A 23,947-nucleotide genomic window follows, 5' to 3' on the forward strand; every position below is an offset into this window, starting at 1 on the left:
CACGTGGGAAGCCCATTATGATCACATTGCCAACATCCGCTGGATCATTGAAAAAGCAAGAGAGTTCCAGAAAAACATCTATTTCTGCTTTATTGACTATGCCAAAGCCTTTGATCACAATAATCTCTGGAAAATTCTGAGACGGGAATACCAGACCACCTGACCTGACTCTTGAGAAATCTGTATGCAGGTCAGGAAGCAACAGTTAGAACTGAACACGGAACAACAGACTGGTTCCAAATAGGAAAAGGAGTATGTCAAAGCTGTATATTGTCACCCTGCTTATTTAACTTATATGCAGAGTATATCATGAGAAACACTGGGCTGGATAAAGCACAAGCTAGATTCAAGATTGCCGGGAGAAATATCAATAACCTTAGATATGCAGATGACACTACCCTTATGGCAGAAAGTAAAGAAGAACTAAAGACACTGAAATCATAATCACAAAAAACTAGTTGATCTGATCATATGGACCACAGCCCTGTCTAACTCAATGAAACCAAGCCATGCCGTGTGGGGCCACCCAAGACGGATGGGTCATGGTCGAGAGGTCTGACAGAATGTGGTCCACTGGAGAAGGGAATGGCAAACCACTTCAGTATACTTGCCTTGAGAACCCCATGAACAATATCAAAAGGCAAAATGATAGGATACTGAATGAGGAATTCCCTAGGTCGGTAGGTGCCCAGTATGCTACTGGAGCTCAGTGGAGAAATAACTCCAGAAAGAATGAAGGGATGGAACCAAAGCGAAACAAATACCCAGTTGTGGATGTGACTGGTGATAGAAGCAAGGTCCGATGCTGTAAAGAGCAATATTGCATAGGAACCTGGAATGTTAGGTCCATGAATCAAGGCAAATTGGAAGTGGTCAAACAGGAGATGGCAAGAGTGAACGTCGACATTCTAGGAATCAGTGAATTAAAATGGACTGGAATGGGTGAATTTAACTCAGATGACCATTATATCTACTACTGTGGGCAGGAATACCTTAGAAGAAATGGAGTAGCCATCATGGTCAACAAAAGAGTCCGAAATGCAGTACTTGGATGCAATCTTAAAAACGACAGAATGATTTCTGTTCGTTTCCAAGGCAAACTATTCAATATTACAGTAATCCAAGTCTATGCCCCAACCAGTAATGCTGAAGAAGCCGAAGTTGAACGATTCTATGAAGACCTACAAGACCTTTTAGAACTAACACCCAAAAAAGATGTCCTTTTCATTATAGGGGACTGGAATGCAAAAGTAGGAAGTCAAGAAACACCTGGAGTAACAGGCAAATTTGGCCTTGGAGCATGGAATGAACCAGGGCAAAGGCTAATAGTTTTGCCAAGAGAACGCACTGGTCATAGCAAATACCCTCTTCCAACAACACAAGAGAAGACTCTACACATGGACATCACCAGATGGTCAACACCGAAATCAGACTAATTATATTCTTTGCAGCCAAAGATGGAGAAGCTCTATACAGTTAGCAAAAACAAGACCAGGAGCTGACTGTGGCTCAGATCATGAACTCCTTATTGCCAAATTCAGACTTAAATTGAAGAAAGTAGGGAAAACCACTAGACCATTCAGATATGACCTAAATCAAATCCCTTATGATTATACAGTGGAAGTAAGAAATAGATTTAAGGGACTAGATCTGATAGATAGAGTGCCTGATGAACTCTGGATGGAGGTTCGTGACATTGTACAGGAGACAGGGACCAAGACCATCCCCATGGAAAAGAAATGCAAAAGAGCAAAATGGCTGTCTGAGGAGGCCTTACAAATAGCTGTGAAAAGAAGAGAAGCGAAAAGCAAAGGAGAAAAGGAACGATATAAGCATCTGAATGCAGAGTTCCAAAGAATAGCAAGGAGAGATAAGAAAGCCTTCCTCAGCGAGCAATGCAAAGAAATGGAGGAAAACAACAGAATAGGAAAAACAAGAGATCTTTTCAAGAAAATTAGAGATATCAAGGGAACATTTCATACAAAGATGGGCTCGATAAAGGACAGAAATGGTATGGACCTAACAGAAGCAGAAGATATTAAGAAAAGGTGGCAGGAATACACAGAAGAACTGTACAAAAAAGATCTTCATGACCAAGATAATCACGAAGGTGTGATCACTCACCTGGAACCAGACATCTTGGAATGTGAAGTCAAGTGGGCCTTAGAAAGCATCATGACGGACAAAGCTAGTGGAGGTGATGGAATTGCAATTGAGCTATTTCAAATCCTGAGAGATGATGATGTGAAAGTGCTGCACTCAATATGCCAGCAAATTTGGAAAACTCAGCAATGGCCACAGGACTGGAAAAGGTCAGTCTTCATTCCAATCCCAAAGAAAGAGAATGCCAAAGAATGCTCCAACTACCGCACAATTGCACTCATCTCACACGCTAGTAAAGTCATGCTCAAAATTCTCCAAGCGAGGCTTCAGCAATATGTGAATCGTGAACTTCCAGATGTTCAAGCAGGTTTTAGAAAAGGCAGAGGCACCAGAGATCAAATTGCCAACATCCGCTGGATCATGGAGAAGGCAAGAGAGTTCCAGAGAAACATCTATTTCTGCTTCATTGGCTATGCCAAAGCCTTTGACTGTGTGGATCACAATAAACTGTGGAACATTCTGGAAGATATGGGAATACCAGACCACCTGACCTGCCTCTTGAGAAACCTGTATGCAGGTCAGGAAGCAATAATCAGAACTGGACATGGAACAACAGACTGGTTCCAAATAGGAAAAGGAGTACGTCAAGGTTGTATATTGTCACCCTGCTTATTTAACTTATATGCAGAGTACATCATGAGGAACGCTGGGCTGGAAGAAGCACAAGCTGGAATCAAGATTGCCGGGAGAAATACCAATAACCTCAGATATGCAGATGACACCACCCTTATGGCAGAAAGTGAAGAGGAACTCAATGGCCTCTTGATGAAAGTGAAAGAGGAGAGTGAAAAGGTTGGCTTGAAGCTCAACATTCAGAAAACAAAGATCATGGCATCTGGTCCTATCACTTCATGGGAAATAGATGGGGAAACAGTGGAAACAGTGTCAGACTTTATTTTTTTGGGCTCCAAAATCACTGCAGATGCTGATTGCAGCCATGAAATTAAAAGACGCTTACTCCTTGGAAGGAAAGTTATGACCAACCTAGATAGCATATTAAAAAGCAGAGGCATTACTTTGCCAACCAAGGTCCGTCTAGTCAAGGCTATGGTTTTTCCCGTGGTCATGTATGGATGTGAGAGTTGGACTGTGAAGAAAGCTGATCGCCGAAGAATTGATGCTTTTGAAATGTGGTGCTAGAGAAGACTCTCGGCCCTTGGACTGCAAGGAGATCCAACCAGTCCATTCTAAAGGAGATCAATCCTGGGTGTTCATTGGAAGGACTGATGCTAAAGCTGAAACTCCAATATTTTGGCCACCTCATGCAACGTGTTGACTCACTGGAAAAGAGTCTGATGCTAGGAGGGATTGAGGGTAGGAGGAGAAGGGGACGACAGAGAATGAGATGGCTGGATGGCATCACCAACTAGATGGACATGAGTTTGAGTGAACTCTGGGAGTTGGTGATGGACAGGGAGGCCTGGCGTGCTGTGGTTCATGGGGTTTTTTTTGTTTTGTGAGTCTGTTTGTAAAAAACTCATTTGTATCACTTTTTTAGATTTCACATATGAGTGATATTTGTCTTTGGCTGTCTTATTTAATACTCCACTCAGTATGATAATCTCTAGGTCCATCCATATTGCTGCAAAGGGCATTACTTCATTCTTTTCTGTGGTGGAGTGATATTCCATCATGTATGCATACCACATCTTTATTCATTCATCAGTCAATGGGCATTTAGGTTGTTTCCACGTTTTGGTTTTTGTAAATAGTGTTACCATATTTATTTCATTTATTTCACTATTAAGTGGTTTCAATATAAGAGAAGTGGGATCTTCTGAACGCTAAAAGCTGACCTGGCACTCACAGCTGGGCCATGGTGTTCTCCTATTGGACACTGATAATTCTTAAATCTCTGACATCAGACAAGGTTATTCTGTGCTCCTGATGAAGTGAGTTAACTAACACTAGACACGCCTGAGCAGGTTAACATCGCCCTCTTGCGGCTAACATGGATGACTGCTGCTGCTTTACCTCGTTCCTTTCTTCTACTTCCCAGATGAAAGTTGATCAATGCAGAATTACTCCCCACTTTCTGACAGTGCCCAACCCAGAAGAAACCACTGCTCACTTGAGCCTTCCCTCCTAATTACCTACATGTGCTCAATTCTTTACACCTTCTCATTGTGAAGTACCTAGACTCCACGGCGTGTGGTCTCTGTGGTAAGTGTCAATAAAATAATTTTGACTGTAGTTGTGTCCTGTGGCCTTTGATGGCATCGATAAATGATAGGCTAATGCTTACTAAGGAGTTGTCCACCATAATATCCCCAGTCTAAGTTGTGAGCTACCTCTTTATGAGCTCAGCATTTTAAACCCTGCCTCCCCAATCCCTCACCCCTCTCCCAGGACATCTTTTGGGATTCTTACCCCAACCCATAAATAATGTCATAGCTGAATAATCAATGTGTGGGTTAGGTCCCTTTAAGTTTTATGTATTTAGCTTCTGTGTCCTTTTGTATTTTGGAATTTAGTGGTGCAGAAAAATCTAAGGCTAATTTTTTGTTTCTTTGAAGATGAATTTTTTGAAAATTTTGTATTGTTCCCAAGGCTTGTTTAATCTGGTTGTAATTCTTTTGTGATGTTTTACATAAAATATGGTGCAATCTTGGGTTTTCCTGTTCACTTATTTCATTTTCACTTATCTGCATTCTAGGAGTGGTTTTCAAGGACAACTTCTGTACTATCAATTTTCCTGCAACTGTTTATCTATTTTACAGCCTTCACTGAATATTTAAATTTTGCTATTATGATTTAGGCTCCATGTAGTCTCTTCTAACCTGTCCTGATCCTTTTCTCAACGCATCAATATTTCCTTACATTTTATAGACACCGTGTACCAGTCATTGAAAGAAAACTTTCGGGTCCTGCAATCCACCTGAAAGGTTTTTGTCTGCATGTGCTCAGTTACTACAGATTTTAACTGCAGGTCTGTTATATATTAAACATTATTTCTGAGCCATCTTTAAATAAACAGAAATATACCCAAGCCCAGAATTGGAAAGTAAGTCAAGGCTATGGTTTTTCCTGTGGTCATGTATGGATGTGAGAGTTGGACTGTGAAGAAAGCTGATCACCGAAGAATTGATGCTTTTGAACTGTGGTGTTGGAGAAGACTCTTGAGAGTCCCTTGGACTGCAAGGAGATCCAACCAGTCCATTCTAGAGGAGATCAATCCAGGGTGTTCATTGGAAGGATTTATGCTAAAGCTGAAACTCCAATACTTTGGCCACCTCATGCGACGAGTTGCCTCACTGGAAAAGACTCTGATGCTGGGAGCGATTGAGGGTAGTAGGAGACGGGGACGACAGAGAATGAGGTGGCTGGATGGCATCACCGACTCGATGGACATGAGTTTGAGTGAACTCTGGGAGTTGGTGATGGACAGGGAGGCCTGGCGTGATGTGGTTCATGGGGTCGCCAAGAGTCGGACACGACTGAGCGACTGAACTGAACTGAACTGAATGTGTCAGTTACCCACACCATCTCACAGTCCACCTGAGAGCTAGGAGAATCCCCAGCGGCCAGTTGATTGCTAATTACCTTTCTGAAATGCAAGTACATTTGAATCTTCCAGGCTCAAGAGGGTCAACCCAGTTCAGGAAAGACATCAAATGTGGGCTGTCGTTCACCAGACAAGACGGCAGACAAAAGCAGCTTTAAAGTTTGCTTCTAACAAATTTTCTTTTTTCTTCACTATAAAAAATAGCCCCTTCACACACAGCATTGTAATAGAAATAAAAGCTTGTAATCCTCTGACAATACAGATGCAAAGAAACAAGAATCACTGATAAGACTACCACCAGGAATAATTCTTTCATTAATTTAACAATTGCACGTAAGAAGGACCACACCTGTTGCTGAAACAGAATCAGAAGGAAAACAGATCTCTTTCCTCTTGGAACTTACATTTCAGTGGAAGGAGAAAACAATAACTAATCATAAAATCAATATACAATTGAACGCTGAAAGTATCCCAAGGAGAGAGACAGGGCCCATGGAAGCAGTATTATTAGTAACTCATCTTCCTTACACTGGTCAAAGGCCAGGGGCTCCCTGGGAAAGGAGCAATGAGCTGAAACACAGGATCAGGACCTAAGGTTCCAGTGCTCTGATTATTATCACATATGGTTACATGGTTCATCTCAGCCCTAGTGAGTCTGTATTTTTTCCTTTTAAAAGTTTTGAACACCTTTGGAATTTCAAAGAACCACGTTGTAAATTACTTGATCCGTTCTACTTTCGCTCTGCCAGCAAGATCCTAGGCCCTCTAAGAAGGGCTTTAATATCCTCAACGAGGGTCATTGCTGACCTCCTCGTCTTGCCACTTGGACCATCCCTCGTGTCAGTGCCGTTCTGTTGACTTGTGCCAGCTGTGGCCCCACTGTTAAGATTCTCACTGGTGTGGCTCTTGCTCCTGGAGGTGGGTGGGTTCTAAAGGATGGTTCTGTGTCGGTGGGATCTGAAGTTGCTGCTGTGTCTAAAAGCTGCCCTCTTGGATGATTTTGCCAATGCAAAACAGGACCTGTCTCCCTCCACTAATTCTGATCTGGTTGGAGATTGTGGTTTACAGGTTGGATTACTTTAACACAAGAGGCTCTTATGTTAAGTACAATCTTAAGTCAATGCTAATGGGCTTCCCTCTTCACCTAGTCCCTCCTGCATTGTCTTTAGGATGCATTTCTCCTACATGTCTTTATACGTTAATTCTCACTTGCAGTTTGTAGTACGAAGAGCCCCTGGCTGAACTGTCAGCCCCACAAAGACCCAAGCTGCAGAACTTTCTTCTGTGCCTGGAATGTGGCAAACTCACACTAGGGAGGAAAGAAGGAATGTTTTTGTATTTACAGAGTTCTCTGGATGTTTTAGAGGGAAGGTGGAAAACAGTGACCCAGTAATTTTTATTGAGTCTTCTTATCTAGAAGCTTTTTATAATTCTGGACTGTTGCTGAAGCTCCAATACTTTGGCCACCTGATGTGAAGAGCTTCCTCAATGGAAAGGACCCTGATGTTGGGAAAGCCTGAGGGCAGAAGGCAGTGGCAGAGGACGAGAGTTAGATAGCGTGACCAACTGAATGGACATGAAATGAGCAAACTCTGGGAGAGAGTGGAGAACAGAGGAGCCTGGCGTGCTACAGTCCACGAGGTTGCAAAGAATCAGACACGACTTAGTAACTGAACAAGACCATAATCTTGACTAACTCCTACACACTGACGTTTGTAATTTTATATTTTAAAATGTTTAAAGCTATATTTCTATCAAAAATCTTGGTTATAAAATGAAGAGCCTGACTAATGATCACAACTCCAAAAAAAGTATGCATGAGAGACAGAAAAGAAATACATCAAAACATTAGCAGTAGTATTTAGGCAATACTACTATGGGTGAATTTTATTCTTCCTTCTACTTTTCTGTATTTTCCAGATTTTCCAGAGTGAATGATTATGAAGGAGGAAACAGACAGAACAGGCTCCATCTTGAAAGCAGGACCCAGCTTGGGCCGGACTGTGGACTTGGAGCTATATGCCCAGTATCTATGGAAACGACATACCAACTGGAAAACCAGGCCCCCTGGATGGAAGAACCCCAGGGCTCATACCTAGACTCTCCATTGCCTAAAAGAATACCCTAATTATCTGTGTAACCGAATAGAATCATAAGTTCTATTATGCTTATTGGGGTATGACCACAGGCCTATTGATAATTGTCCACTGTTAAGGCACATGAATCACGGGTTAACTCTGATTGTATCTTTCTCTTCCTTTGTTCAGACTAGTTTCAGGGAATTTGGGGAGGTGGGTTTGGGCACGTGCACTTAGGGAATATAAGGTTTTCATAAGAACTGGTTGGGGTCCTTGGCTAAGAGGAGACTCTGCCTTCGCCAGTGTAATAAACTGCACTCCACTATCTGTATTGTCCTTCTGAGTGAGTTTCTTTCAGGAACACGTGGCTACAACAATTACATTTTAGCAATGGTTAAAATTAATAGTTTGTGTATTCACGGGAGAAAAAAAGGACTATGTCCAAAAGTTGTGTTCTAAACCAATATTTGAGTTTCTAAAATTCAAGAATGAACGTGTGGAAAAACATTATCAAGTCAAACTGCGGATCCGAAATCTTTTCGAGCTAGGTTACCAAACAGGCAACTGATCCAGTGGAGACACATGAAGAGCTGAGATAAGAGTACAAAGCCACCTGTATGAAGAAACAGAGTGACCATAAACAGGAAGAAGCAGCAGAGACAAGAAGGACCTGAAGCAAAATGACCCAAAATGAACATGCTGTATGTATGGGTAAGTCTCGGGGGAAGGATTTCAGAACAAACCAAGCTTGGGCATGCTTGCTGGACACCCTCTCATTTAACCGTAACCTCTCACAGTGGGTCCTCTTAATATCATCGCCCCCTCAACAACAATTCATATAAACATAAGGTAAACAAAAGGATCACTCTATCACAATTGAATGAAGAAATAAACTCATTTCTACTACTGCTACGATTACTTGTTTTATGCTAAATTTTTACTTAAAATTCTTAATGCTATACTATCGTGCCCTTATATATGATACACAGCAGATGTCTGTTTTTGCATCCCACCCCTCCCCCTGCTCCCCAATCCATTTCCCCTCCCTCACAGCATCCTGAATTTCCTTCCATCCCTTCCACAATCCTCAGCTATGTGCTTTGGGAGAGATTTACATCATATCCAAAGGATGCTCCAAGGAAAGAAATTAAACATAATTACAGTCAATGGTAAGATGTTTTTAGACCTTCTGGAAAAGACATGTTTTAGCCTGTCTGTGTGCCTGATGGAGGGTCCGAGGATCTAAATGTGGAACCCCAGGGGTTCCGTATGGATTCTGAGGGTAAAACCCACACTGGAAAAGGGAGAGAACAGATAAGTTTTTGTATGACTCTGTGACTCAAGCAAGGCCAGGGCTGAAAGCCAGGGCTACTGCTGAAAAACCAGGGCTCTGCTAGTCTTTCTTTTTTGCTTAATTCACTTAAAGTTAGGTTTCCATCAGATTATCCATAGCGTGCTTAATCACTCAGTTGTGTCTGTCTCTTTGCGACCCTTTGGACTGTAGCTTGCCAGGTTACTCTGTCCATGGGATTTTTCAGGCAAGAATACTGGAGTGGGTAGAAATTTCCTTCTCTAGGGGACCCTTCCAACCAAAGGATCGAACCCATGTCTCCAGTGTCTCCTACATTGCAGGCAGATGCTTTACCTGATGAGCCATTCTGTCAGATATATCTGTTAAATTTCTGATTAACATAGTGTATAAACAAAACACTTTCTTGCCTTAGTTTACTCTGGTGACAGCTACACATATATTTTTCAGTTAAAAAATGTGCTCATCTTGTGATGGTCCACCAAGCAGCACATTTATGGTCTGTACATCTTACCAGACTTACTCTTCAATTAAGAATAAATGCTATTGAATATGGTAAGCCATCAATATACAAATTACATCATTTCCCAGTAAAAAAAAAAAAATTCTATCATATGGTCCATAAGATCAGGGTCTCAGGCTCAGCTGAGGACAAAATCTACTCCAAAGCAATTGTACCCAGGAGGGAGTTCAACGAATACTTGCTCACTAAATATATCTTGGTGTCTGCTCAAACTTCAAAAGAAAAACATGACTGTTACTTATAGGGGACTTATAATCTATAAAGTATACGAGATGAAGTCATCATACATGGAATTATGGAAGTGAGAATGGGAAAAATAAATTTATGGTTAGAAATGGATGCGATTAAATTTGCTCTGTTAGGATAAAAAGCAAGAATTCACATGAAAGAGTTGGGAAACTCGTTGTCGAAAAAGATCCCATAAAACCCAAGTCCTACTTGAAAATATCATATACATCAATGAAACCACAACACATTTTGTTGTTATGCTCAAACTAAGACAATTTATTAGCTAGCTTTACATCTTAAATATTATCTCTGTTACCAAAGTAACAATTTCCACTAATTCCAAACTAAGCTTTCAAATGGTTGCTTGCTGAAGGAAGAATACTCTTATGCTCAACACCAAATACCTTAATTATAACCTTCAACAAATCTTTTCTTAGAGTTAACTAAAAAACTATTCAGTTCAAATATTAACTACCTCAATAATCCATTTTAGCTATTTTTCCTTAAAAAATGTGTGCTATAGAGTTGAAATCAAGAGAAAACTGTAAACACTTGTAGTTTGGCTGGAAGTAGGAGTTCACTTCATGATGATTGAATGTCTTCTAACATATTTCTGATAGCTTCCATAAAGCTCAGTAAGGTAAATCCATTACTAATATATCAAAGGAAAAAGCTAGGTTTTAAAATCAAAGTGCAGTATTAGCCTTTCTTTGTCAGTTGACAACTTGAAATTTTTGTAGGGCTGATGAATACTTCTTTGCAGTTGATCATAGCTTTAATTTTCTCTCACTTCAAAAAAATTATCAATTGCACATTGTTGCTTTAACTGAGTAACTGGATTCTTTCAAAACGGAGGTTAGCTATCTCATTACGTTTAGAAACATGGTAGAAATTCTGACCCATCAATCTTTTATCTGTAAAAGAAAAAAAAAAAGTATTTGCTATAATTTAACCAGTCACATTACACAAAAGGAACCACCAACAACAAACAAAAGGAAAATGGCAGTGGAGTAGTCATTATATCAGATAGAACTTTTTGTTTTTCCCGCAACTTCTCCCCTTTCCTAGTCATGTTATTTGAGATTTTGTATAATCTCTCCATTATTTTCCACAAGAAATGCATCTTATTTTTAGAATGCTCTTTTATAAAGAATGGTTTGACATACTAAATGCAAGGCTAACAACAAAGATATTAGGTGACATTTACTGAATTCTTTCTAAATGCCAATCACTGTGCCAAGTGCTTTATACAGATCATTTCATTTCACAACTCCAGAAAGTAGATTCTATTACCCTGTTTTCATAGATGGATCAAAGACAGGAGAAATGCTATGCTTCTGCAGCTAGGAATTAGTGGAGCAATAACTCAAACTTGGGCTTATGTTTAACTCCAGAGCCTTCTATACGACACAGGTATGTATAATTGAATTTTGATGCAACATGAAGCCCATGTCAAAAGTATCCATCCAGTTAAATGAAGTGTGTAATTTTTATGCAGAAAACAATCATATGAAGCAATGAAGCCCCTTTTAAAAATACATGCATACCTCAGAGATATTCTGGGTTTGACCCAAACCACTTCAATAAAGTGAGAATCACAATAAAGTGAGTCATAGGAATTTTTTTTGGTTTCCCACTGCATAGAAAAGTTACATTTATACTATGCAATAGTCTATTAAGAGTGTAACAGCATTATGTTTAAAAAACCATGTACATACTTTAACTTAAAAACACTTCATTGCTAAAAATTGCTAATCATCATCTGAGCCTTGGGTGAGTCACAATTTTTTTTGTAACAGCAACATCAAAGATTACTGATCACAAACACCCATAACAAATATAATGCGAGTGGGTTGTCACTGTCGTGTCCAACTCTTTGTGATTCCATGGACTGTAGCCCACTAGGCTCCTCTGTCCATGGAATTCTCCAGGCAAGAATACTGGACTGGGTAGCCATTTCCTTCTCCAAGGATCTTCCCAACACAGGGATTGAATTCAGGTCTCCTGCATTAAGGCAGATTCTTTACCATCTGAGCCATCAGGGAAGCTCAACAAAGATAACAAATAATGCAAAATTCTGAAACATCTCAAGAATTACCAAAATGTGAAACAGAGACATGAAGTGAGCAAATGCTGTTGGGAAAATGGCGCCTACAGACTTGCTTGAGGCAAAGTTGCCATAAACCTTTATTTCTAAAGAATGCAATATCTGCAAAGTATAATAAAATGAGGCATGCTCGTATTCATAAAATCTATGTTAACATATCATACTGCAGAAGAAAATTAAAGTTAATGAAATTCTGGTTCATTTCTGGCTATCTTCTCCAAAACTCAGCTGCACCTTACCTTATCCTTACAGATTAGGTATGTTTCAGAAACACTAATGGTATGTTAACTGAACTTTCTGAATGAATGCATTAAGAGCTAGTTATTTAAAGAAAAGAAGTAACGAGGGTACTTCTGTTAAACAAAACTAGTACTCCCAATTCATTGACTCTTAAAGTCTATATTTTCATGATTTGTATTGCATACTTACAGATCTATTTTTCAATGGATTTCATTTAATTCTGAGCAATATTACTGGTGGAGAAGATAATCTGGAAGTCTTATTATGAGAAGATCTAAGACCAAACATTTTCTTCTCATCATTCTTTTAACTTTTTAATATAATTTTTAAAATGCTGTTCTAATATCATAACTGTTCCTCTTAAGCCATAAAATCCCAGGAATCATTCTTAAAAAGTAGAAAAAGAAAAGACATAATAACCATGGACACATAAGAAGTCACTTTAAAATACCTCAGTCACTACACCAGCAGCTATAGTAGAACCACTGTAGCGCAGCATGAATCTCCCCAGCTCTTTAAAGTCTTTGTACAGCTCAAGAGCCACTGGTCTTTGTGTCTGTAGCTCCACTAATGCATTCTGGCCTTTGGTCAACAATCTATCATGAAAAACAAAATAAAAGAAACCAATGGATATCTAATAGAGGTAAAAAATGTAATTAAAACCTGCAAAATAAACATTCCACATTCCATCTATAAATTGACTTAGTTTTTCAAAAAACTTAAAAAGAAAAAAGGGATTTTCTTTAAATGAAAATATATGCTTTTAAATTTGGGGTGGTCAGTTGAAAGAAATGAGAAGAGTAGTTCTAGATTTAAGAAATATTAGCTAGTTCATACATGTGTATGCATATATATATACACACATACATACATATACACACATTCTTTTTTAAACAATCCTTCAAATACAACTGGACCCCTTCAAGGATCCTATAATCTAAAATACTCAGGACCTCTGCACAAAAAGTCTTCTCTTTCATTCCCTCATGAAATTAAAGAAAATGATGCATTTGCACTAAAAGTGGAATGCCATATCCTATGTCTTCCCCAGTAAAGTCCTCATTGGTAGATTATGTGTTAGAAAGTTACCTTTAAAGAGGACACTTTCTTAGTGCCAACACACTACCTGTGCGTTCTCCCTCCTTCCCGCCTCTCTCTTTTCTCACCTGGGAACAGCGGTTCTTTGGAACAGAGGTTCAAGATAAAAACACGTAAGATCTTCCCACAACATGCTGTTTGTAGGAAATGAAGGTAGACGAGACATGGGCCTGACCGTAAACAACTCCACACAAATAAGCAAACAAATAAAAATCCTTGTGCATGAGCCCCACCAGCTTACTAAAAGAAGTAGAACCCAAAGAGGAAATTCTGAAACATTCTCTAATTCAATTTTGATGTATTCTAGAAGGCTAGAGGACAGCAATCAAAAACTCCCCTTCTGAAAGACTGCTTTAGGGACAGAAAGATAGAATAAACCAAGGTTTCCAAAAAAGTACGCCAAAAATTCTAAATACTGGTTTTGGGCAATTTCAGCTTAAGGTCCCATTTGTTAGGAAGGGAATATTTAACATATTCATAATTTGCAGTTAAGTTTGGTTCTAAAAAGTCTGACTCCATCCCATATAAATCAATTGAGTCTACAACGTGCCTGAAGTGGAAGCAAAGCAGAAAGGCTAAATGATGTTGGTGCAAAACAGAAGAACAAAGTTACAGATACGGTGATTGGAAAAACTAGCATGATAATATATTAAGACCTAGCGTCAGCATCACTGAGCTAGGACTCTGCAGCAGGAGCAGGGAGAGGAAAATTCAGGATTAGATCTGATGAGTCAGTATCAGATTGAGAACTTTCCAAATCACTTATATCTCAGTCCAACAGCCTGGTTCCTGCCAAAAAAATACAATTTATGTGAACAAACTGACTGGATTAGAATCTTGAGCCTGCCACTTGCTAGCTTTGTGATCTTGAACACATTATCTGAAAAATGGGAAACATAATAATACTTGATTCATATTGCAGTTGAGAATGTAAACCACACAAAAGCACTTATGACAGAACCAAGAAAATAGTGGTCCTCGAGAAACATCAGTCATGATTAGTTCTATGACAAGTCTCAGTACGTTATGGCAGGCAGGCACTCATGCTAGAAGCTAGAGACTCAGGTTAAAAATAAAGAACTATCTTTAAAAGAGGGGTTAAGTAGCCTCCTTTTTCTAATTAACGGAGAAACAAACATGGGTGTTAGAGTAGTGTGAAGTTCTGTCTTCTACTTGCAACCAACCCTAAATTAACCCTCTAACCACCTCGGCCTCTTACACAGGTGCAAATGAGGAGGAATACCCCAGGACTTAAAAAAGGGGATTTTGGGTGGGATTCCCCATAGGCTGAAGTGAGGAAAACCCCAATGTTGAAGCAGCCAAGCCAAACTGTGGTCAGTCTTTAGTTGAATTAGAGTAAGAAACTCAAGGTTCTCAGGAAGCACTTCTTCTGAAAAATCCCAAGCCTATCCCAGCCAAAGGGGAATTGTCCACACGCAGGTCTAGATACTAACTGTAATCAGAGGGGACCGACTTGTGATCACTTCAGTCCAAGGCACCAAGTGACTTTAAGGAGGAAAAAAGGATACTTCCCAGGTGGGAATAAAATAGTGTGTAGTCACTCTCTCCTTGAGGTATTCTTAGCACAGGGCATGATTCTCACGAGGGGGTAACAAGACAGTAGAGAACAATCAGTTGGAATTTGGGACAAGTGGCTAGGCATAAATCAAACTCATCTTCAAAAACGTAAGACTGATTTTTTAAAATGCCTTCATTTTTACATCATTGGTATCTACGGCTTGATAGTTAAATAAAAACTTATATTTACATTTTTATTTACAATTCACACCCATCACTATCACATGTAACAGAAATTATATCAATCATTCCTACCTAAAATAGGAGCTTAAATATTTGTTTTTGTGTTTTCATCCAGTCCTTTAAAAAAATGATTTCTGGAACAAGTTAAAATAGACTTATCATAAAGAGAATTCACTTATCACAAATAGAAATATTATACAAATGAATTCATCTATAAGAAATGTACTTATATTGTGCTCATTATTTACGCATTAAAATACTTACTTAGGCTTTTTCTTTGTGACTTCACCAGTGCTTTTGTTTAAGACACTAATCAATCTTTTAATAACAGCAGGTTCACTGACGGTTTGGTAGTGTAACAGCACCTAAAAAGAATCGTAACACAAAAATGTTGTTGGCTGCAGCATCTCTGGCCTTCTACTCTGGCACTCACACTGCATCACATCAGCCTTGGAACTACTGCCTGGAGTTGCGGGATCTCCAGCTGCTTCCTTGAAGCCCCACCACTCTCATCAGGCTGCCCCTTAACTCACGAGGGGTAAGGTCATGGGAAGCAGTTCCAATCGCTCCTCCACCACTACTGTGGAAACCTGGGTAAAATACATAACCTTCCTCACATGGTTATGATGAGAATGCAATAACACCAGAGACAGTGCCTGGCACAGTAGATGTTCAGCAAATGTGAACTATTTCATCATAAAAACAAGGGAAGGGAAACCGTAACACTAGCAGTAATGAATATTATTCATTGTTGGATAATGAGACTAAAGTATTTTGTTTAGACAGGCTTTGAAGTCAGGCAGACCTGAATTTGAATCCTTACTCCACGCTTTCTAGGCATGTGAGCTGGGACAAGTCCTGTAATAACCCTTCTCACCCCTCCACCCCCAATATCCCCAGCCTCAGGTCCCTTGTCACTAAGTGAGGAAAACCAGACAATGCTATTTCAAAGTGGTGCCCAATACATGGTAAAGCTGAAGTTAACTGATGACCTTATATATTAGCTATCATTTCTCATTTTTCACACGTAAGGAAATTAGTATCAAATAGGTTAAGCAACAATAATGGTGCCAAAACCACTAAAAGAGAAAGAAGTCTTTTCAACAAATAGAGCTGGGAAAATGGGATATCAAGATTCAACAGAATGAAGATGAAGCTTTATACCATATACAAAAATTAACTCAAAATGGTGCAAAGACCTAAAAAAAGGACTAGAACTATGAGACTCTTAGAAGAAAACAGAAGGGGAATCTTCTTAGTGTTGAATTTGGCAATGACTTTTTGGCTATGACACCAAAAGTAAAGCAAAAAAAGAAAAAGAATGTTAATAAACTGGACATCAGCAAAGTTTAAGGTTTTTGTGCATCAAAGGATATAAGAGTAAAAAGTAAACCCACAGAATGGAAAAGGGCTGTTTTGATTTTAAAAAATAAATAGCTCTTAGGCAGACACTGAAATGAACAGATTTCAGTGCCAGAAAAGATAAATTAGCCACCCACTCCACACAAAATGTTATCCTCTATCTATAGCGTACATTTCTATTGGTTCTGCAATTGTATTTGGTAATGATTTTTTCTCACCAACTGTTCTTTTAATTTTTAAAATACTGTCGTTGGTCAAATTTCTTAATTGGTGTGATTTACAAAAAGTGGACATTTTTAAGTTCTGAGAGAAAGCTTGTAGAGGTCAAAATAACACTGTGATGATGCTAATGAAACCACCAACATGAAAAATATTTCCCCAGTTGGTACTCTTTGTCATCAGTATCCTATTAAACATATTTACAAAGGCAAAAAAAAAAAAAAAAAGAATGGAAGAGGGTATCTGCAAATGATACACTGACATAGAATAAAAATCTAAAATATATTTTTAAAAAATGAAAAGATGCTCAACATCAATAGCCATTCAGTTCATTTCAGTTCAGTCACTCAGTCGTGTCCGACTCTTTGCGACCCCATGAATCACAGCACGCCAGGCCACCCTGTCCATCACCAACTCCCGGAGTTCACTCAAACTCATGTCCATTGAGTCGGTGATGCCATACAGCCATCTCATTCTCTGTCGTTCCCGTCTCCTCCCACCCCCAATCCCTCCTAGCACCAGACTCTTTTCCAGTGAGTCAACTCGTCGCATGAAAAGACAAATCAAACACCACAATGATACATCCCTTCAAAATCATTAGTTTACCTATTATAAACAACAAACAAAAATTCATCCCCCCCACACACAAGAAAGGAAAATAAATGTTGACGAGGCAGAGGAGAAATCAGAACCCCTGTGTACTGCTGGTAGGAATGCAAAATTGGTATAGCTGCTGTGGAAAAGTTTAGTGGCGCCTCAAGAGTTAAACACAGAATTTCCACATGATCAAGCAATTCCACTCCTAGATATATACCCAAAAGAACTGAAAGCAGGGGCTCAAACAGATACTTGTATGCCAATGTTCACAGAAGCATCATTTACATCTGTCAAAAGATGGAAACAGCCCAAACATCCATCAACAGATGAATGGATAAACAAAAAGTGGTATATACTTCCAATTAAATATTATTCAGTCTTAAAACTCTGATACATGCTACAGCATGGATGAACCTCAAAAGCATGTTAAGTGAAACAAGTCAGACACAAAAGGACAAATATTGTATAATTCCACTTACAGGAGGGATGTAGAACAGGCAAATTCACAGAGAAACAAAGTAGAACTGTGGTTACCAGAGGATGAGAGAAAGTATAATAGCAGCAGTGACTGTTTAATGGGTACAGAGTCTGAGATAAGGAAAAAGTTCTGGGGGTGGATAATGTCGATGGTTACACAACAAGGTGAATGTACTCTAATGACACTGAAGTGTATTAAAAATGGTTAAAATGGTAAATTTCCCATTAAAAATATTTTATCACAAAAAATAAAATCAAACATGAAATTTAAAGTCTAATCCATTCATCTGTTTTTTTCCTTCTTAAATATATAGAGTTTATCATATAAACAAGAGAAACAAAAAATATGTATTAAAGAACTAGTCCCTAAACAGTGATATATTAATTGCTCAGACAGCCTTTTCTTGGTTAAACTTTTAAAAATTGTGAGTCTCTTCCCAGAGAAAATGGATTAAATGACAAAACGTGACCACTGTTTTCTGAGACAAATTTCATTCTGGTATTTGTGAATCAACATATGTGAGTGGAATCTCATAAAGCGGCACCGAAAAACGTTTAATTCATAAAAGAAACTACAGTACACAGGAAGACAGTATTACTATTCAAAGTAATTACTGACTTTCTGACCTCTCTGCCTCTCCATTGGCAAAGATTATTGCTGCATGAGTAAAAACACAGTAACCAACCTCTCCAGCCTCTCCTCACTGGACATGCTGCTTTCTAAGAATGAGTGCAAGTCATTCATAGCAATTTCTTTCCTATCAACATGTGAATTCTGAATATTTAAAAATCAAGTATTTGGAAAGAAACTTGCCTATTTTTTTTTTAGCATGGGTGAAATGAAATATGATTATAAAACTAAAATGCTTAAATGATACCTTACAAATATACTTTCATAAGATCAAATTTACAAAGAAATCATTATAAAGAATTATAGCAAAGCATATATTTATTTCAAAGGTGCAGAGGTATAAAATAAATTTAAATGAGCTAAATAAATTTATCCCCAATCTTTAAAATACTATCACTAATTTAAATAAAGTTTAAAGGTCAATTACTATTACTGCCTTACTTTTATTTCAGAGATGCATCAAATGGAGAAAATGATCTATCTATATTTTCAAAGGCAAGTCATTTAATTCCACGGAGAAACATTTTTTATTGTCGTGGAGAACCTGTACTATATAAGCTGATCAAGAAAAGAAAGATAAGTCTAGCGGGAAAAATGCCCATTTGTTAAACAGCAAAAGCAAGGCACCAAACTATAAACAGAGTATGGTCTCAAATATCTGAAAAAAAAATTACACATAAAACAAAGACCTTTCCTGGATAAGTAACAATACAGTATACTGATCCATGGTTTTTTATATATATACATACACACACACACACACACACACACACACGAGTGAGTGAGTGAGTGAAAGTCACTCAGTCATGTCTGATTCTTTGCGACCCCATGGAAACCCTATATATACATATACACACATATATAGATCCATCTATACATATACAGATCCATATATACATAATTTATAGATCCATCAATATAACTTATAGATCCACAGTAAGATCTGATTTTGGAGAAGGAAATGGCAACCTACTCCAGTATTCTTGCCTGGAGAATCCCATGGACAGAGCAGCCTGACAGGCTACAGTCCATGGGGTCGCAAGAGTTGGACACGACTTAGCGACTAAACCACTACCACCATCCCTCTTTCCATAAACGTATATGTTCAAATGGTGCTAGTCAATGATGACCTGCAAACCAACCTCACAGCCTAAGCACAAAGTTTACCTTATGTCAAGTATCCCCAGAATATACAAGGTACCAACGTACACAAAAAAATACTCTGAAATGTAGAGTATTTATAGGTTATGCAATTATAGAATGTTATTGTTTTTCTGTGTTTTCCAAAATTTAAAAAAACAAAGACACAATCTAAGAAGTAATCTTTCAGTTCAGTTCAGTTCAGTCTCTCAGTCGTGTCCGACTCTCCGTGACCCCATGAATCACAGCACGCCAGGCCTCTCTGTCCATCACCAACTCCCAGAGTTCACTCATAATCATGTCCACAGAGTCGGTGATGCCATCCAGCCATCTCCTTCTCTGTGGTCCCCTTCTCCTTCCGCCCCCAACCTTTCCCAGCATCAGAGTCTTTTCCAGTGAGTCAACTCGTCGCATGAGGTGGCCAAAGTATTGCAGTTTCAGCTTTAGCAAGTAATCTTTAGAATGCAGCAAAAAAAGTATCTACCAATTTCCTTAAATGAATTTTTTTTACTATCATCAGTTTGTATCCTATTGATTATTAAATTTCTTCTCACTGCCTCTTTGAAAATAAATGCCAGACTTATGGATCAAAATAAAAAGCAAAACATGATTTTCAGATTCTAATTTCATGTTTTTCTGGATTAGAGTAATACAATGGTAGTTGAAAATAACAACAGCATCATCAGTTATAAAGACAGTTACCACTTCTTAGGACAAAGTTACAGTGAATTTATAAAAACAGTAACAAACATTTTGAAACTTACGGGAAATCCTTTAGTGATAGGAATTTCAATATTGAAGATGAGGATTCGGGCTCTGAAACGAGTGCAAACTTTAATGGGTTCTTTGGGGACACAAAATATGCAGCCAACACTGTAACAACAAAAAAACAAAACAAAAAAAGGACAGTAGGTAGTTGGGGGAATAATTAATACACATCGAACACCTCTAAAACCATTTACAAAGTAAACCAACCAAGTAAATTATGGACTTTTAAATATTCCCTTCTAGGTTAAAGCATGGCTTTACACCATCATTAACCTTATATCATTTTCACAGATTACAGTTTTCCCTCAAAGAACATGTCAGGTATACATGCTGACGTGTATTAATTTAAATTTTAGTAGGTTTTACTTATTCTTATACTTCCACAAGTGCCCATTTTTGGTAAAAGGAGATTCAGAATTAACACTCATTCTTTCATTTGAGCTGGTGAACTGCAAGCTTTACGTGTTGAGAGGTTCTATATCCAAAACAATGGTTGCTTAAACTCATTTTGTCACTCACTTGATTTTGATGATATCCATTCCAACCAACGTAAGACTAACATGATCTCCTGCTGCCGCCCAGTCGACAGGTTCATCGTGCAGAGTGATTCCTGGAAATGAGTAAGAACTAAAGCATACAGTGAAACACCTCAATATCAAACCATAACAACCAAAGGAGTCTGGCTGATCTGTACCTCATCAGTCACTACTCATCATTTTCAATATGAATGGATTGACAGTGAGAAGTGTTAACTGTGAGCGTTGAGGAAAACACACTTCCTCCAGACTTGACTCTTCTGGACCACCACCCTAAACATAGAGTGACTTGTATTTGTCCATAAAAGGCTGATTTCTACTTATTTAACAAAAATTTTAAAAACTCATTTACACAACTAGTATACTCATTACATAGGCCCCACTGTAATACTTCTCTTATTCTCTTACATTAATGGATGCATGCATAAAAGTACAGTTCCAATTATTTTTAATAACATAAAAGATGAGACTGAGGGAGATGCTTAACAGTATTTTATTCTCTTGAGCACTGCTTTAATTAGACAACCACGTCAACAATCTCCTGTGTTCTCTGAGTAACCTACAGGGCGTCAATACTCAGATGGCGCCCTTAGCACGCCCCTTCACTATTCCCAGCTCAAGAGAAGTGCTTCTCAGACAGAGATCCACAGCAATAAATAGTTATATGAAAAGGAGATTCATAGTGTAAAAAAATTTTTTAATGATCCTAGTTGTTGCTATATGCCTTTATTACCTAGGGAAAATCCTGGAGTACAAATGCAAAGGGCAATAATACTCAGGCATTTAAATAAAGGCTTTTAAAAAGTTGTTCATATTTTCTGATTCTGTGGGGTAATTCTTTTCCATTATAACTTGAGTCTTCTGAGTAAAATAGTATGTAGGCCGAGTACTGGGGAATAGTTCTTGATTGACATGTTTTTAGTAAATTACAATTCACCCATCTATTCCTCAAAGTACTTACCTTTCCCATGTAGCATCCTGTTAAGTGAGTTTCTTTGAGACTCTCTGAGAGTTCAAGGAGAACTTTAAGGGCTCTGAGACAACCTAAAGCTTTATTCAAAATTTCATGTAGGTGTACATCTGCATTAATTTGAGAAGAGGGGCCATAACTTTCATCAAGGTATCAAAGAGGTCCTGACTCCAAAAATGTTAACAATTATGATATTTTTAAATGTTGGTTACAATTTAAACTAATTAAATTTAGTTTTTTTCATGTAAATTTAAAATGACCATATGTGATTTTCAGTTTGAAATGTGGAATTGAAATCAGGAGCTACTCACACAGACTAAAGATTGCCTTCAGCTTAGGATTTAAGAGTTTTCATACTAGAAATTCAATTATAAAATTTTCTCATGATAATATATAATCTGCTTCCTTCCCCTCAACATGTTATGCTGTTCTATACCATGATATTTACTTTCTTAAGAACATTTTTCATTGGAGTAAGTTCTTTTTTAACACTGTAAGTGAAAATGTAATTTAGAATTTCCATTTGTTAGTAGCAGATTCAGTCAGTTCTCTTTTTTAGGATATTACTAGTTAGTGAGCCACAGCTGTACCTAAAGTGTCCAGACAGAAGGTGCATTAAACAATCAAGTAAATCAAGCAAAAGCATTAGAGTGAGAAATTGGGTGAGAAGGGTGATTCTTACAAAGTGAAGTGGTGAGACATGGCTTCCCTTTAAGAACCACTGGATTAAAGATAAGTGGTTGGAATTTTTCTGGTGGGGTAGAAAGAGGATGGAAAGAGCCAAAGAACATGGAAGTCTCAGAAGTGACCAAATTATAATTTTGGAGTTCACAAAGGAGCCAATCTGTAAGGTCCATGACCATGGTTTATGATCATGGTTTGAATTCATGTCTAAATGATTATGTAAAAAATTTTCCTATTCTTAAAAAGCTCCTTAACATATAAAGAAATCAGTACTTCAAAAGTATTTCAGCTCTTGATCACTTTAAGAGACAAAAGCAGAGATTTAAACTTGCAAATAAAAGGATGATGAAAAATGATTCCTTTTTAAAAAGTGTAAAATAACTTTGGCTTTCACTCCCTTATTAATCTTTAAATTTAGATTAAACTCTGTTACCTAGCAGATATTCTTTAATTTCTTCTAATCCTTAAGGAAGCAGTTTTTAAAGTAAATAGAGCAATTCAAAAAATATACATTTGAATTCATAAGCTAGTTGGGTACAACTCTGGTTATAAACTATAAATAAGAGTAACAGAAGGACATGACTCAGCAACTGAACAACAACAAACAGAAGGAAAAGTAGAAAAATTTTTAAAAATTTTAACATTACCAGTAGGTTATAATTAGCTAAAAATTGTTACAAATATTTACAATTTAAAGATCTTCAGTTTAATGTTGAAGTCAGAGATTTAGTTGGAAGCTAGAGTAAGGTAAGAACAGAATTATAAACTTAAAAACAGAATTCAAAAAAGAAGAATATGTACATATGGTCAAGTGATTCGAAGAAAGAAACAGTTTCTAGCTATCATGAAAGGTCATGCGTGCAAAAACAATAATTGTGGCATTTAAAACTAGCTCAATTTCTCTTTTCAACATCAGGATTCTCTGCATTTGCATCTTATTTTCCTACTTAGGTCTTCCTGTAAAAAAATTCTGGGGGCATAAACATGATATAGGTTGATAACATAGTAATTCTGAAATACACATTTCAAAACAAGAGACTGTAGCAGTCTGCTTTGCCACTGACTGTTCAGTGCCAGGATGGGGTCAGACTTAATTTCTGCTACTGAATACTATTTTAAATGTATCTGACAGGTGTCTATACATCTGGTTCAGTTCTATCCAGGCTTCTCGATTCAATGTTAAGAAAAAAGAAAAATGCTACCACAGTAAGAATGTTATATGTACATTTATACACACATAGTCACAACTGAAAAAAATCGTTTAATGTTTTCACATTTTTATCTTCAACAGTTAGTATCATTTTGACAGTCAGTTACAATTTCAGTAAGAGGTTATTTACTCTGGAGTTAATAACTAAACTACTTTTAAAAATCTGCTGTCTCAATATAAGGGTTGTTTAACAAAAGAATTTTGCAGAGGAATACCTTTTGCAGTACAAGTTTCATTAGGAGGCATTGCTAGTAGTCGGTCACCAGTTTGGATATAACCAGCTTCAATTTTACCAGTTACACAAAATCCAGATCCTTGATCTGCAAAACATGCCAAAATTT

At 37.9% G+C, this 23,947-nt stretch overlaps 1 protein-coding gene across 4 annotated transcripts in view; it reads right to left on the minus strand.

Moving 5' to 3' along the window:
- Positions 1-10,372: 10,372 nt before the first annotated feature.
- Positions 10,373-23,947, minus strand: part of HBS1L (HBS1 like translational GTPase) — a 91,214-nt gene continuing 77,639 nt past the window's right edge. For all 4 annotated transcript variants that reach the window (XM_055432837.2, XM_055432836.2, XM_088840770.1 and 1 more), the window contains 6 exons: positions 23,822-23,926; positions 20,726-20,816; positions 20,203-20,311; positions 15,277-15,377; positions 12,605-12,749; positions 10,373-10,720 (listed from right to left, as the gene is read on the minus strand). In XM_055432837.2, the coding sequence (XP_055288812.1) occupies positions 10,709-10,720; positions 12,605-12,749; positions 15,277-15,377; positions 20,203-20,311; positions 20,726-20,816; positions 23,822-23,926 (563 nt within the window). In that variant the 3' untranslated portion in view covers positions 10,373-10,708. The remainder of the gene's footprint in view (positions 10,721-12,604; positions 12,750-15,276; positions 15,378-20,202; positions 20,312-20,725; positions 20,817-23,821; positions 23,927-23,947) is intronic.

Source organism: Moschus berezovskii, chromosome 10 (assembly GCF_049115385.1).
Source record: "Moschus berezovskii isolate FMDL1 chromosome 10, NW_MosBer_1.0, whole genome shotgun sequence".
Taxonomy (NCBI): domain Eukaryota; kingdom Metazoa; phylum Chordata; class Mammalia; order Artiodactyla; family Moschidae; genus Moschus; species Moschus berezovskii.